This window comes from Pleurodeles waltl, chromosome 6, assembly GCF_031143425.1.
Source record: "Pleurodeles waltl isolate 20211129_DDA chromosome 6, aPleWal1.hap1.20221129, whole genome shotgun sequence".
Taxonomy (NCBI): domain Eukaryota; kingdom Metazoa; phylum Chordata; class Amphibia; order Caudata; family Salamandridae; genus Pleurodeles; species Pleurodeles waltl.
The window spans coordinates 112,607,048-112,621,732 of record NC_090445.1 but is presented as its reverse complement, the minus strand read 5'-3'; the positions used below and the strand labels follow the sequence as shown (position 1 = coordinate 112,621,732).

At 47.2% G+C, this 14,685-nt stretch overlaps 1 protein-coding gene across 1 annotated transcript in view; it reads right to left on the bottom strand.

Moving 5' to 3' along the window:
- PCGF2 (polycomb group ring finger 2) overlaps positions 1–14,685 on the bottom strand; it is a 112,821-nt gene that overhangs the window by 15,313 nt on the left and 82,823 nt on the right. The window contains exon 9 of the mRNA XM_069237481.1: positions 14,323–14,403. Within this exon, the coding sequence (XP_069093582.1) occupies positions 14,323–14,403 (81 nt within the window). The remainder of the gene's footprint in view (positions 1–14,322; positions 14,404–14,685) is intronic.

Sequence of the window (14,685 nt, the reverse complement as noted above, 5' to 3'; positions counted from 1 at the left end):
ATGGCAGTAGCAAACAAATCTTTTCCATTTGCTTGCATAGCAGTGTCTAGTGGATGGTCTTCTGGCTTGCTTTATGACTTCCATACATTCTTGTGTGAGGTTTAAGTGTCCGAATTATAGGATTTCAGGAGCCAGATTGCTAGATTCAGCGATGCTGGGTTTGGATGCCTGATCTGTTGTTTGTGTTGCGTTAACAGATCTGGCCTGTTGGGCAACTTGACGTGGGGTACTACTGATAGGTCTAGCAGTGTTGTGTACCATGGTTGCCTTGCCCACGTTGGTGCTATCAGTATGAGTTTGAGTTTGTTTTGACTCAATTTGTTTACTAGATATGGAAGGAGAGGGAGAGGGGGAAAAGCGTACGCAAATATCCCTGACCAGTTCATCCATAGGGCATTGCCTTGAGACTGCCTGTGTGGGTATCTGGATGCGAAGTTTTGGCATTTTGCGTTCTCCTTTGTTGCAAATAAGTCTATTTGAGGTGTTCCCCAACGTTTGAAGTAAGTGTTTAGAATTTGGGGGTGAATTTCCCACTCGTGGACCTGTTGGTGATCTCGAGAGAGATTGTCTGCAAGTTGATTCTGGATCCCTGGAATAAACTGTGCTATTAGGCGAATGTGGTTGTGAATTGCCCATTGCCATATTTTTTGTGCCAGCAGGCACAGCTGTGTCGAGTGTGTGCCCCCCTGTTTGTTTAGATAATACATTGTTGTCATGTTGTCTGTTTTGACAAGAATGGATTTGTGAGTTATGATTGGTTGAAATGCTTTTAATGCTTGGAAAACTGCTAGTAGTTCGAGGTGATTTATATGCAGCTTTCTTTGATGTACGTCCCATTGTCCTTGTATGCTGTGGTGATTGAGGTGTGCTCCCCACCCTGTCATGGAAGCATCTGTTGTTATCACGTATTGTGGCACTGGGTCTTGGAAAGGCCGCCCTTTGTTTAAATTTATGTTGTTCCACCATAGAAGCGAGAGGTATGTTAGGCGGTCTATCAACACCAGATCTAGAAGCTGACCCTGTGCTTGAGACCATTGTGATGCTAGGCACTGTTGTAAGGGCCGCATGTGCAACCTTGCGTGTGGGACAATGGCTATGCATGAGGACATCATGCCTAGTAGTTGTAATATCATCTTCGCCTGTATTTTTTGTGTTGGATACATACGTTGTATAATCTTTTGGAAATTTTGAATCCTTTGTGGACTTGGAGTGGCTATTCCCTTTGTTGTATCTATTGTGGCTCCTAGGTATTGTTGTACCTTGCACGGCAGAATGTGTGATTTTGCATAGTTGATGGTGAAACCGAGTTTGTAGAGGGTTTGTATGACCTGATCTGTGTGGTGTGAGCACCTTGTCAGTGAGTCGGTCTTGATTAGCCAGTCGTCTAGATACGGGAATACGTGTATTTGCTGCCTTCTGATGTGTGCAGCGACTACTGCTAGGCACTTTGTGAAGACTCTTGGTGCAGTTGTTAAACCGAAGGGCAATACTTTGAATTGGTAATGTATTCCTTTGAATACGAACCTTAGGTATTTCCTGTGCGACTGATGTATTGGTATGTGGAAATACGCGTCTTTGAGATCTAAGGTTGTCATGTAGTCCTGTTGCTTTAGCAATGGTAACACTTCTTGTAGCGTGACCATGTGAAAGTGGTCTGATTTGATGTAGGTGTTTAGTGTTCTGAGGTCTAGGATTGGTCTCAGTGTTTTGTCCTTTTTTGGTATTATAAACACAGGAGTGTATTCACTGTACTTCCTGTGTGTCTTTGGTACTAGTTCTATTGCGTTCTTTTGCAATAATGCTTGAACTTCTATTTCCAGAAGGTCTGAATGTTGTTTTGATAAATTCTGTGCTTTTGGTGGTATGTTTGGAGGGATTTGTAGAAATTCTATGCAATAACCATGTTGGATAATTGCTAAGACCCAAGTGTCTGTAGTTATTTCCTCCCATGCTTGGTAATACTGACCTATTCTTCCCTCCACTGGTGTTGTGTGGAGGGGATGAGTGATATGTGAGTCACTGTTTGGTTGTAGGGGTTTTGGGGCTTTGAAATTTTCCCCTATTCCTAGGGAATTGTCCTCTGTATTGGCCCCAAAAGCCTCCCCTTTGGTACTGTCCCTGGTAGCTGGACGGTGTTGCCTGTGAGGTGCTGGCTTGTGTGGCCTGACCCCGAAACCCCCCTCTAAAGGTTGTTTTGCGGAAGGTGCTGTAAGTGCCTCTGCTCTGCGGGGAGTAGAGTGCGCCCATGGCTTTAGCAGTGTCAGTGTCCTTTTTGAGTTTCTCAATTGCCGTGTCCACTTCTGGTCCGAACAGGTGTTTCTCATTGAATGGCATATTGAGCACTGCCTGCTGTATCTCTGGTTTAAAACCAGACGTTCGTAGCCATGCGTGCCTTCTTATAGTCACAGATGTATTAATTGTTCTTGCAGCTGTGTCCGCTGCATCCATAGAGGAGCGTATCTGATTATTAGATATGTTCTGTCCTTCCTCAACCACTTGTTTCGCCCTTTTTTGTAGCTCTTTGGGTAGATGCTCAATGAGGTGTTGCATCTCGTCCCAATGGGCTCTGTCATAGCGCGCAAGTAGTGCTTGAGAGTTAGCGATGCGCCACTGGTTTGCAGCTTGTACTGCAACTCTCTTTCCGGCTGCATCGAACTTGCAGCTCTCTTTATCTGGGGGTGGTGCATCCCCAGATGTGTGGGAGTTGGCTCTCTTGCGAGCTGCTCCTACTACGACGGAATCTGGTGGCAGCTGTGAGGTGATGAAAACAGGGTCTGTGGGAGGTGCCTTATATTTCTTATCCACTCTTGGTGTTATTGCTCTACTCTTGACCGGCTCCTTGAAGATTTCCTTTGCGTGCCGAAGCATTCCTGGGAGCATAGGCAGGCTTTGGTAGGAGCTATGGGTGGAGGAGAGGGTGTTGAATAAGAAGTCATCCTCGACTGGTTCTGAGTGTAGGGACACGTTGTGGAACTCTGCTGCTCTAGCCACCACTTGTGAGTATGCTGTGCTATCTTCTGGTGGTGAGGGCTTTGTAGGATACGCCTCTGGACTGTTGTCCGACACTGGGGCGTCGTATAAGTCCCAAGCGTCTTGGTCCTGGTCACCTTGGCTCATGGTGGTGTGAGCCGGGGAATGTGATGGAGTTTGTGCCGGTGAAACGTTAGTTACAGGTGGAGGAGAGGGAGGCGGAGTTACCTTTTTCACCATTTTTGTTTGTGGTGCTTGGTCTGACTGAAACTCCAGTCTCCTTTTTCTCCTAATAGGGGGAAGGGTGCTTATTTTCCCTGTTCCTTCCTGTATAAAAATACATTTGAGTGTGGTCCACTTCGGTGGATTGCAACTCTTCCTCAAATCTATGCTTTCGCATCTGAGAGGACAGTGATTGCTCCTCTGAATAGGAACCGGTAGTTGGGTCGGTTGCGGGTCGTTTTGGCACGAAACCCTGTCTGTACTCTTTTTCGCTCCGAGGTGACTTTCTTCTTTTTCGGAGTCGAACCCTCTCGGCGTCGATCTTCCTCGGTGCCGCTGTCTCTGCGTCGAGCAGTTTCGGCTCCGCTATCTCGGCGTCGATGTTTTTCAGCAGCACTTTCTCGGTCCCGAGAAGGCTGCGTGCCGGTGTCTCGACCGGAGTCGGACGATCTCAGCACCATTTCGGCCTTTTTCGGTGCCGATGATCGGTCACCGAATTTATGGGTCGAGCCATGGCCTGGTGGCAGTGGCGTCCCCTGGGCCTTGTCACTTTTCTTGTGTGCTGGCTTCGACGTCTTACTCACAGTTTTTTGGTCGTCGAATTCCTCGGAGTCCGATTCATGGATCGAGAAGGTTCCTTCTTCCTCCTGTTCCTCGAACTCTCGGTGAGCTGTCAGCGTGGACGCCATCTGCAGTTTTCTGGCTCGACGGTCACGGAGTGTTTTTCGGGACCGGAACGCACGACAGGCCTCGCAAGTCTCTTCACTGTGCTCAGGCGACAGGCACAGGTTACAGACCAAATGTTGGTCTGTATACGGGTATTTGTTGTGGCATTTAGGACAGAAACGGAACGGGGTCCGTTCCATCAGCGTTGTTTCACACGCGGTCGGGCCGACCAGGCCCCGACGGGGGATCGAAAACTACCCCGAAGGGTACCGGAGCTCTTCACTCTTCGATTCGGTGTTGATTCTAACTAAGCCGATCCCGAACGCAACAATACCGACGTAATTTTCCGATATTTAGCTAACTTTCCGTTCCGAAACCCGGAGCGAAAGGAACACGTCCGAACCCGATGGCGGAAAGAAAACAATCGAAGATGGAGTCGACGCCCATGCGCAATGGAGACAAAGAGGAGGAGTCCCTCGGTCCCGTGACTCGAAAGACTTCTTCGAAGAAAAACAACTTGTAACACTCCGACCCAACACCAGATGGCGGGCTATGCACAACATGTGTATCTACAGCGACAGATGCCATCGAACCTACTATTACTGGTAAAAAATAACCATAAGTTTTGCAGCATGAATCCTTTCTGGATTCACATGCTGTGTATTGATCTTGTAGCAGTATTCTGTTTTTCTCCTGGAGGTGGTGTTAAAAAGGGGTTGAGTTTGTGAATAGGTGTTTCAGCTCTCTCTGTTCTAGTTGTGACCCTTCGTTTAACTGGATGTCCACACAACAGTACTTTGTGAAGGTGTGAACCAATGACCAGGTTTCTGCCATGCATATGTCGCTTATCTGAACTTTTGCTAAGAATGCTAAGGTGGCCCCTTTCTTCCTTGTCGAATGAGCTCTAACTCTTGCCTCCAGATGAGCATTTGCTTCTTGATAGCAGCATTGTATTGTTTGCACTACCCATTTTGCGATGTGTCCTTTGCTGATTTAAGCAAAGGATTACAGGTAACAAAGGATATTAAGAACTGGTTTCCATTTATGATCTCTTACATTCTTTCTAGGCAGTACATCACTGTTGTGCGTACGTCCAGAGTGTGTAGGGAACTTCTGGCCTGGATTTTTGGCTGTTTGAAGAAAGCTGGGGCATAAATTGTTTGATTTATGTGAAACTGGGATATGATTTAAGGGAGTAAGTGTGGACTTGTCAGCATGACAATCTTGTCCCTGTGTATTTGTAGGTAGAGTTCCTGGGTGGTTGGCGTTTGCAGTTCATTCATCCTACGTAGTTAAGTGGTTACAATTAGAAACGTGTTTTTCAAGGCCAGGAATTGCAGTTCTGCTTTGTGCAGCAGTTCAAAGGGTGCCTTCATTAGTTGTGTGAATTACAGGTTAAGGTTCCACATTGGTGTTGGTGCAGACCTGGGTAAAGCTAGTCTCTTTGCCTCTTCTAGAAACCTTTTAATTAGTGGTGCAGTAAAGAGGCTTCTACGTAGGTATCCTCTTGTGTAGGCTACTATTGCCGCTAAGTGTAACTTTAGGGAGGCATATATTAGATTGTCGTCTAGCAGGTGTGTGAGTTATCTGACTACTATGGTGTCTTCTGTTCTCCAGTTGTGTGGTTCTTTATCCCTGCACCACAGAACGTATCTCTGCCATTTTGCTGAATAGTACATTATCTATCGTACTCTCTTTTTGTCTCTTTTAGGGTGTCCATGGACCATTTAGGGAGGATCAGGTGGCCAAACTATGTCCTCAGGAGCCATGCTGCTAGACTCAAGGTGTTTACTTCCAGATGATAGACTCTTTTACCTTGCATGGCGAGAAGGTCGTCCTTTGTCTGCAACTTTATAACATTTCACTGTGTCATTTTCACCAGGTCTCAATCCATGTTTGTCTTCCCCATTGAGGGTCAATGAGGATCATAGTCATGTGCAACTGCTTGCCCTTGTTTATGACTAGGGCATTCCTCTTGGAGCGCAGGTGTGGGTGACTGGATGCAAACTCTTGGTATTTTACATTTTTTGGTGTTGTGAAGAGGTTGATCACTGGAGTGCCTCAGTGTGTGAAGAGATCCTGGAGCACCTGTCCATTTAGTTCCCATTCGTGGGACATGGAGGCTTATCTGCTTAGTCTGTCTGCCTCTTCATTTTGTACTCTTGGTAGGTGTATTTTTATTAAGGTTATTATTCTTTGAATGGCCTGTGTCCATATTTCCTGCACTAGTTTGGACAGCACATGTGATTGTGTTTCTCCTTGTGTGTTTAGCTAGAATGTTGTGGTTGTGTTATATGGTTGTACTGTCTTTTCCGTCACTTGTGCCTGAAAAGCCTTAAGGGCAAGGAAGAAAGTCTTCAGTTCCAGGACATTCATGCCCTAGATTGCTTCCTCCACTCTCCACAGTCCTCTGATTTTTAGCTCTCCCATGTGTGCTGCCCAGCCGCTGTGGGATGCGTCCTTGGCGATTGCCACAGCTGTGGTTGGTTGTGTAAAGGGGCAGCCCACTGTTATGTTGTTCATGTTCCATCACTTCATCTCTTTTCGCATTTTCTGTATTACAACCACTAGATCCTCCCAACTCCAGATTTCCTGTGACCATTGATTCTGTATCCACTCTTGGAGAGGTCTCATGTGTAGTCTCACATGTGGTATAAGGAGGATCCAAAAAGCCATAATTCCCATAATTCGCCACACAGTCCTCACTGTCAGAGTGCCCCTTGCAGAAGCGACAAGCTTGCTCTGCAACTGCTGGAACCTTCTTGAGGGTAGGCTACACTTTCACCTCCACCATGTTGATCCTTACTCCTAGAAAGGTCTTTCCCCTTTCTGGCTTTGAATATGAAACCTGGCCTGTGGAGGGTGACCACGATAGTTCTGATGTTCTTTGCACCTTGGTGGAAGAAGTGCACTTTCACCAGCCCGGTATTCAGGTATGGGTAAATGTGGTTCTCTTTCCTTTTTAGGTAGGCTGCCACTGTAGCCAGGCATTTTGTGAATACCCTTGATGCTGGCTTGATCCTGAAAGGGAGTACTTTGTGGTTCGTCATCAACCAAATTCCCTTACCAATTCAGTCATTTCTTGTGCTTGTGGTCGACGGGGATGCGTAGGTAGGCATCCTTCAAGTCTATAGTTGCCATGATGTCCTTTTCCCACAGCCGCAGAAAGCACTCCTTGTAGTGTTAAAATTAGAATTTTTCAGTTTTTGTGTATAGGTTTAACAATCAGAGGTCCAGAATTGGTCTGAGCAGTTTGTCTTTGGGATGAGGAAGTAAGTTGAGTAGTTCCCTTGGCTGAATTCTGCTGATAGCACTTTCTCTATTGCCCCCTTTTCCAGGAGGCCCTGTACCTCACCTTCTAGGCAGCATCTTATCTTTCGAGTGCACCTTCTTTCTTGTTTGGTACCTTGGGGTGTCTTTATGAGTTCCATGCAATATCTGTGTTGGACGATGTTGAGGATCCCCTTGTCTGATGTGATCTTCCTCCACTCCTGGAGCAATGTCTTTATTCTGCCCCCTACCCTTCACTGGAGCTGTGTGGCAGATTCACTTGACTGAGATGCTGGCTCCTCTGGGAAGCAGCCCTCTTGCTCTCACTCTGCTACGAAAGGGCTGTCGTTGTGCTGTCTGCGGCTGCCACTGTTGCACTGCTGGTTGTTGCCAAGTGTGATGGTATGAAGTCTGTGGTGGCGTGCCCTGGATGTTTCCCCTTCCAACTGGTTTTCTCACGGGGGCTTCCCCTTTACGTGGGAAACCTTGAAATTGTAATAGAGTCTTGGCGCTGGATGCATCGTTGTCCACTTTTATCTGCTGAAGTGTTTTATCCACTACAGTGCCGAATAGGTGTTCTCCCATGAAGGGGGTGTTAATGACTATTGCCTGCACTTTGATTTTGAACCTTGATTCCTGTAGCCAGGCATATCTTCTCAGTGTTGTGCTTGAGATCACCTATCTACTGCCTGCATCTGTGGCGTTGAGGGCAGATTTCAGGCATGTGTTGGTGATACTCTTGTGTTCTTCCACTAGGGCAGCTGTCTGCTTTTGGAACTGCTCAGGGAGGTGCTTCTTGAGTTCGCCCATTTCTTCTCAGTGCTGATGGACATACCTGTTTAGCAGGGCACTGGAGTTTGCTAAGCTCCACTGTGTGGCTGTTCCTCTCTCAATTCTTCGTCCTACCATCTCCAGCCTCTGGCTCGCTTTCTTGATGGAGGGCCCGTAAAAGTGGGGGTGCTGGCTCGCTTCCTTGCTGTGGATTTCTGAGTCTGCTATGGCATTCCCTCTAGTGGCTGCTGGCACTCTGCAAGGTTTCCTTCTCTGGTCCAAGTGGCTGGGTAGTATGGGGAGGTACTGGCTCCTGTTCTGTGAGGGTACAAGCTTTTCAAAGTTGTACTGCATATTTGTAGGAAACTGGCCTGGTGTGTGGTCGGTACCTATGGTACTTACACCTTATACCAGGTCCAGGCATCCCCTCTTAGTGTAGTGTAGGCAGTGTCTAGAAGCCAGGCTCTCTAGAGGTAGCTGAGCTGTGAATGAGCAGCCAAAGCATATCTAGGAGACATGCAAAGCTCATGCAATACCACTACAGTCACACAGTACTTACACACAAGAAAGAAAACACATCTTAGTTGTACAAAAATAAAGGTATTTTATTTTTGGAACACAGTAACAGAAAATACTGGAGAGGCAAGTAAATACACATATTATATATATATATATACACACATACACACACACATAAATACACATACACACACACACACTACATATACACACACACACATACACACACACACACACATACACACACACACACTACATATACACACACACACACACACACACACACACACACACACACACACACGCACACACACTAAAACAGTGTAAAATAGCAATATGGAATAGTGGCCCTAGGGGGAGCCCAAACCATATACTAAGAAAGTGGAATGCGAACACAGGGCCCCTACCTACGTAAGTAAATCATGTAGAGGGGAGCTGGGAGTTCTAAGAAACAACACAGGTAATTAATACAGTACGCCCCAGCGACCAAGAATGCAGGAGTAAAATACTGGATTTCCCCAAAACCACCCCAAAGGATGAAAAGAAGAAAATTAAGACACCCAGAACAGCATTCAAAGAACCAACAGTGGAAAACCGAAGATGGGGACCTGTGGAGAGAGGGGACCAAGACCAGAAGTGTCTGTGGAATCCAGGGGGAGTAGGAGATACTACCCACCCAAAGGTACCTCATGGAGTTGGTTGACGAAGAAGGAAGACCGGTCAGCACTGCAGCACCGAAGCCGGAGAAGAGTTCCTGATGCGTGCAAAAGGCGTCACATGCTGGAAGCTGGATTGCAGATGGGTGTCGATGAAGAATTTCCACCAACAGGCCTTGGCAAAGGCAAACTCACTGTTGGGGGTGGTGACGGGGACCAGCAAGGTCCAGGAGGACTATACCCAAGAGGTGGAGTCACAGGGGACCCCCCCGCGTCGCAGAAGGCCCACAGGAATTGAGACAGCACCCACAGGAGTCACACAGGACAGGGACAAAGAAGCAGCCAACGCAGCACTACAGAAGTTGCTCCTACGTCGCCAGAGGCCCACGCAGAGGCCCAGAAGTTGCAGGAGGGAGTGCTGGGGACTGGAGCTACACGTCGCCTGAAGTTCCCCTTGGAGGTGAAGCAAACACGCCTTGGCAGCGGCAAAGGACGCGGTGCATGGGGGTGCTGTCTTGCATGGAGTGGAAAGGACTTACCACCACCAAAGTGCGACAGCTGGTAGAGAGGACCAAGGGAGTCTCTCTGGACCACCATCACCAGTGACCCACACCACTCAGGAAGAGGAGAGAGCCACGCAGCCGGTCGTTGATGCAGCCAGGTACCTGTTAGTTATAGGGGAGTGATGCCTTCCCCCAAAGGTTGATTACTTCTTCTTCTTGTGCAGGCTGAAGAGTTGCCGTCTTCTGAGGATGCACAGACGGGAAAATGTTGCAAAGCTGGCATGAGTTATGGATACAATGTTGCAGAAGAATCTTCCTCGTGGATCTGCAGCTTGTTGGTTCCTGGAAGGTCCAGTTGCGGTTCCTGAGGCCAGAAGTCGAAGCAGAGGTTGCAGAGGAGTCCTGCTGGAATCTTGCAGCCGAATCTGAGGACCCACCCCAGAGAAAGACCTATATAGCCAAAAGAGGGGGCTTGATCACCTAACCCGGTAACTACCTATCAGAGGGTGCCTCTGATGTCACCTGCCTGGCCTGGCCTGGCCACTCATATGCTCCCAGAGTTCCCTGCCAACCTTGGAATCAAGAGGGCAGAACCCAGGAGCTCTGAGCACCAACCTTGGGGTGGTGATGGACAGGGGACTGGTCACTCCCCTTTCCACTGTCCAGTTTCACACCAGAGCAGGGACTGGGGGTCCCTGAACCGGTGTGCCCTGGTTTATGCACGGAGGGCACCAAATGTGCCCTTCAAAGCTAAGCCAGTGGCTTGGGGAGGCTACCTCTCCCAAGCCAGTCACGCCTATTTCCAAAGAGAGAGGGTGTTACCTCCCTCTCCCAAAGGAAATCCTTTGTTCTGCCTTCCTGGGCTTGATCAGATCACGTAGCAGGAGAGCAGAAACCTGTCATAGGGGTAGCAGCAGGTAGGCTGCCCGAGAAACCCTATAAGACTGGTAGCAGAAATGTTGGGGGTCCTCTAAAGAGCCCCCAGAATGCATGGAATTATACTTCCAATACTTGCAACAGTATTGGGGTATGATTCCGACGTGTTTGATACCAAACATGCCCAGGTTCGGAGTTACCATTATGTAGCTGGACATAGGTAGTGACCTATGTCCAGTAAATATATAAAATGGCATCCCTGAACTCACAAAGTCCAGTAAAATGGAGTTGGAGTTTGTGGGGGCACCTCTTCTAGTGCACGGGTGTCCTAACACACACAGGTACCAGCAACCTGCCCTCTGGGCTGAGAGGGCCTACCATAGGGGTGACTTACAGTGACCTGTAGTGAAACCAGGTGCATGCATCCAGTTCACGCAGACTGCAATGGCAGGCCTGCAGAACCTTTTGCATGGGCTCCCTATGGGTGGCAGAATAACTGCTGCAGCCCCTAGGGATCCCCTGGAGCCCCACTGCCCCGGGTACCTAGGTACCATATACTAGGGACTTACAGGGGAGGGGGGCAGTATGCCAATTGTGGGATGTAACAGGTAAAATTTAGAGGAGAGAGCAAAGTTACTGGGGTTCTGGTTAGCAGGAACCCAGTAAACACAGTCAAACATACTGACAACATTCAGAAAATGGGAGTAACCATGCGAAGAAAGAGGGCACTTTCCTACAATATTTGTCTGCTGCCCTTTTCCCCACTGAGTTGTATGTGGTGACTGTCTGGAGGTGATGATCTTGTAGGGTAAGAGTCAGTTCCCTCTTTTGGGGAGTCGGTTTGATATCTTGCCAGTCTTCGATGTGCTCAACATTGGGGGAAGAGTCTCTGGTCATCATCAAAGCTATTTGTCCTAAAGGAATATTGCCTATTCTTCTTCTAGCTCTGGTGTTGGCGGCGGCTCTAGTTCAACCTCCTCAGGTTCTTCCCGGCTCAGTTCCCACCAAAACCTTTGAAGGGATTCAATATTCCTAAGGGGAAACCTTAAAGTCTTTTTTCTTTTGTGGGATCCCTGCCATTTTGACCTCGAGCTCCTTTTCCTCAGCGTCGATTGTAGTCGACGTTCTTTAATTCAGAGCCTTAGATTTGAGGTCTATTGGTTTCTTTGACCTCTCTCGCTCCTCCTTTGAAAAAGAACGTTTCACCATGGGGTGACCGCCACTGGTGTCCTTGTGTCACGACTTCTGGGGCTCTGTGTGTTTTGACTTTCATTCGGTTGACGGATCTGTCTGTGCCGAGGTAGCTGTTTGGGACTTTGAATCCGCTGACCTTTGGTCGGGTCACCACTGCTTTCTCCCCGGAACCTGTGATCTTTTCGTGGGTCTCCCTCCTTGTTTTTCTTCGAGGGACCAGGTTTCATATGAACAATCTCTTCCTCAACGTTCGACCCTTTGGCTTGAGGTACTTTGGTGCCACTGTTGTCCTCTTCCTCACTGGAGAACCTGAGGTATCTTAGAGATGAGTTATTTTTCTTCTGCGCCTTCATGGTGGTGCAACGTTCCTGTATCTGCTTGACTGTAGCCCTCAGTGTTTTCAGGATAAAGTCAGAGCACGCCTCGCAGCCTACACTTGTTATGATCCCTGGGTAAGCGGAGGGTACAGACCTGATGGCTGTCCTTATGGGAAAAATTGTGGTGGCACTCGGGGCAGTAATAAAAATAATCTGAAGATTGCGACCATGCACAAAGGCTTAAGGGGCACACGTCCGACATCACAAAAGGATGGGCATAGGAACAAATGGTCATAGATGAAAGGAAAAGCAAAAAAAAAAAAAAAATAATAATAAAAAGAGGACTAACAAATTGTCCAAACCGAACCAATAGATTGCGGAATGATGCGAAGATGTGAATCCAGAAAATAATTCATGTTCCAAAAAAAGTGTACATGGCCACAAGAATTGTACAGGGTCAGATTTGCGTCAAGTAAATAAAGAAGCATGCATACATAGTCACAAGAATTGTACATGGCCATATTACTGTTAAGTAAATAAGGAAGTCTACAGGGTCACAAAAAGAGTACATGGTCATATTACGGTCAGTAAAAAAAATCGAATGGCACAGTCACTTTAGGAAAGAATTGTACATGGTCACTTTACCGTCAGGTAATATAAGGAATTGTAGGTGGTCCCATTAATGTTAGGTAAATAAGGAATTGTTCATTGCCACATTACCCCAAAAAGAAGCAAAAGTATGTGTTTATATTACAGTCCTATAAAGAAGGAATGCATGCGTTTATATCAAGCATACTAATCTTAAAATGTGTGTTTCCTTTTTCAATTCAGGCTAAGGAGGTGGTGTTCTTAGACCGCATGCTCCATTGGCACCTATCGTGTACCGCAAAGCAATCTTCAGATCAAAAGGTGTGTCTGACATAGCATGTTATATGTAAAGAAGAATTATTCATGCTTGAAATACTTGCATCAACATGGGTAGGAGAGGATGTTGACAAGGATAGGAGAGGGGTGTTCACACAGGTTGGAGATAGGCAGGGGTGTTGATGTGAAGAGCAAATGGGGGGATGTTGATGGGGTAATGGTGGGCGAGGGCATCAGGGATGGTATTGATGCAGGTAGATGATGAAGATGGTGTCAACAGAGATAGGTGATAGGGGAGAGCATGACCATGGATAGGAGGTGAGAGAAGCATTGATGCGGATACAGGCTAGAGAGGAGGCTCGACAAGGGTAGGAGCGGAGTTGACGTGGATAGGAGATCAAGATAGGCATTGACCCTGGTAGGAGATGGGGGTACCGATATGGGTAGAAGATGAGAGAGGGCATCAGGGATGGCGTAGAAGCGGGTCAGAAATAGAGTTTGCGTTAATGTGGGTAGTCGAAGGAGTGCTTAGATGTGGGTAGGCAATACAGAGCATGGACGCAGATAGGAGACGGAGAGAAGCATCAATACAGATGGGAGATGGAGAGGTGCTGACATGAGTATTGATATGGGTGACAGTGTTGGGGATGGTTTTGATATCTGTAGGATATCGGCAGGGCCACTGGAATTAAACAATTCTGCAGCCGGTGCTTTTTTCACATTGTTTTGGATTTGCCACATAATCCACCATCAGCTGCATAATCTGCAGATTTTAAATAAAAAATAGTTTTTAGCTCAAATGGATCAAAAGTTACAAAAAATGTGCTGATGTGTTTTTGCGCAGTTAAAGGCCATTCGCCAAGGTTAACTGGTCATTTTTCATCTGCTTATAGCATTTAGTAGTTTAGATGGTTCCAATGAGGTGCAATCGTTGCTCAGACATTACTTCTAATTGTAAAAATGACAAAAAGATGAAGTAATACTATCAAAAAGTGCTACATTATGCCACATAATCTGCCTATTTTGCTGCATAATTTAGTCAACCCTGCTGCGTAATTTGGTGCTCTCTGATTCATAATTATAGTGACTCTGGGTATGGGTGATGGTATTGCACTGATAGGAGAAAGCGAAGGGCACTGAAGTGGGTAGGAGATGGGGCAAAGGCATCAATGTCAGTAAGAGATGGGAGAGGGTGTTGATGCAGAGTATAGATGGAGAGATTGTCAACGCAGATAGGAGTGTGCTTGGGGAATCCGTATACATGGTATGATGATGGGGTGCATCAACGTGGGTAGGAGACAGGAAGAGTGCATCAACGCAGATGACAGAAGAGATGAGGGCATAGATGCTGGTAGGAAAGGGCACTGATGCAACCTGAAGATAGAGAGAGGGCGTGGATGGGGCTATGAGGTAGGGTGGACATCAACCTAAGTAGGAGATGGGAAGAGGGCTTTGATGTTGGGGCTCTATAGCAAGAAGACTGCATCCACTTACCCGCCTCCAGGGGTAGATGTACGCAATGTCCATGAGGGTGTAATAGTCCTTCAGTGGCTCATCTTCATACAGGACTTCCACCTACAGGAGAGAGGAAGCAGAGATGAAGAGCAAAGATTGGACATTGAGGCCTAAGATACGTCAGCAGCCTTCAGAATGCTTCAGTGCGACAGCTATGCAACAGTTTAAGGAAACTACAGCTGCCCACTATGACTAAGACATTCATAAGTATAACTTGGAAACTGCACTTGGACATGGTACCCAAGAGAACTCTCAGAATGTAGTTAAAACTTAATTGGTTAGTGTAGGAAGCTGGCCTAGTGTAGTACACCTTACACCAGGCCCAGGAATATTATTGCAGTG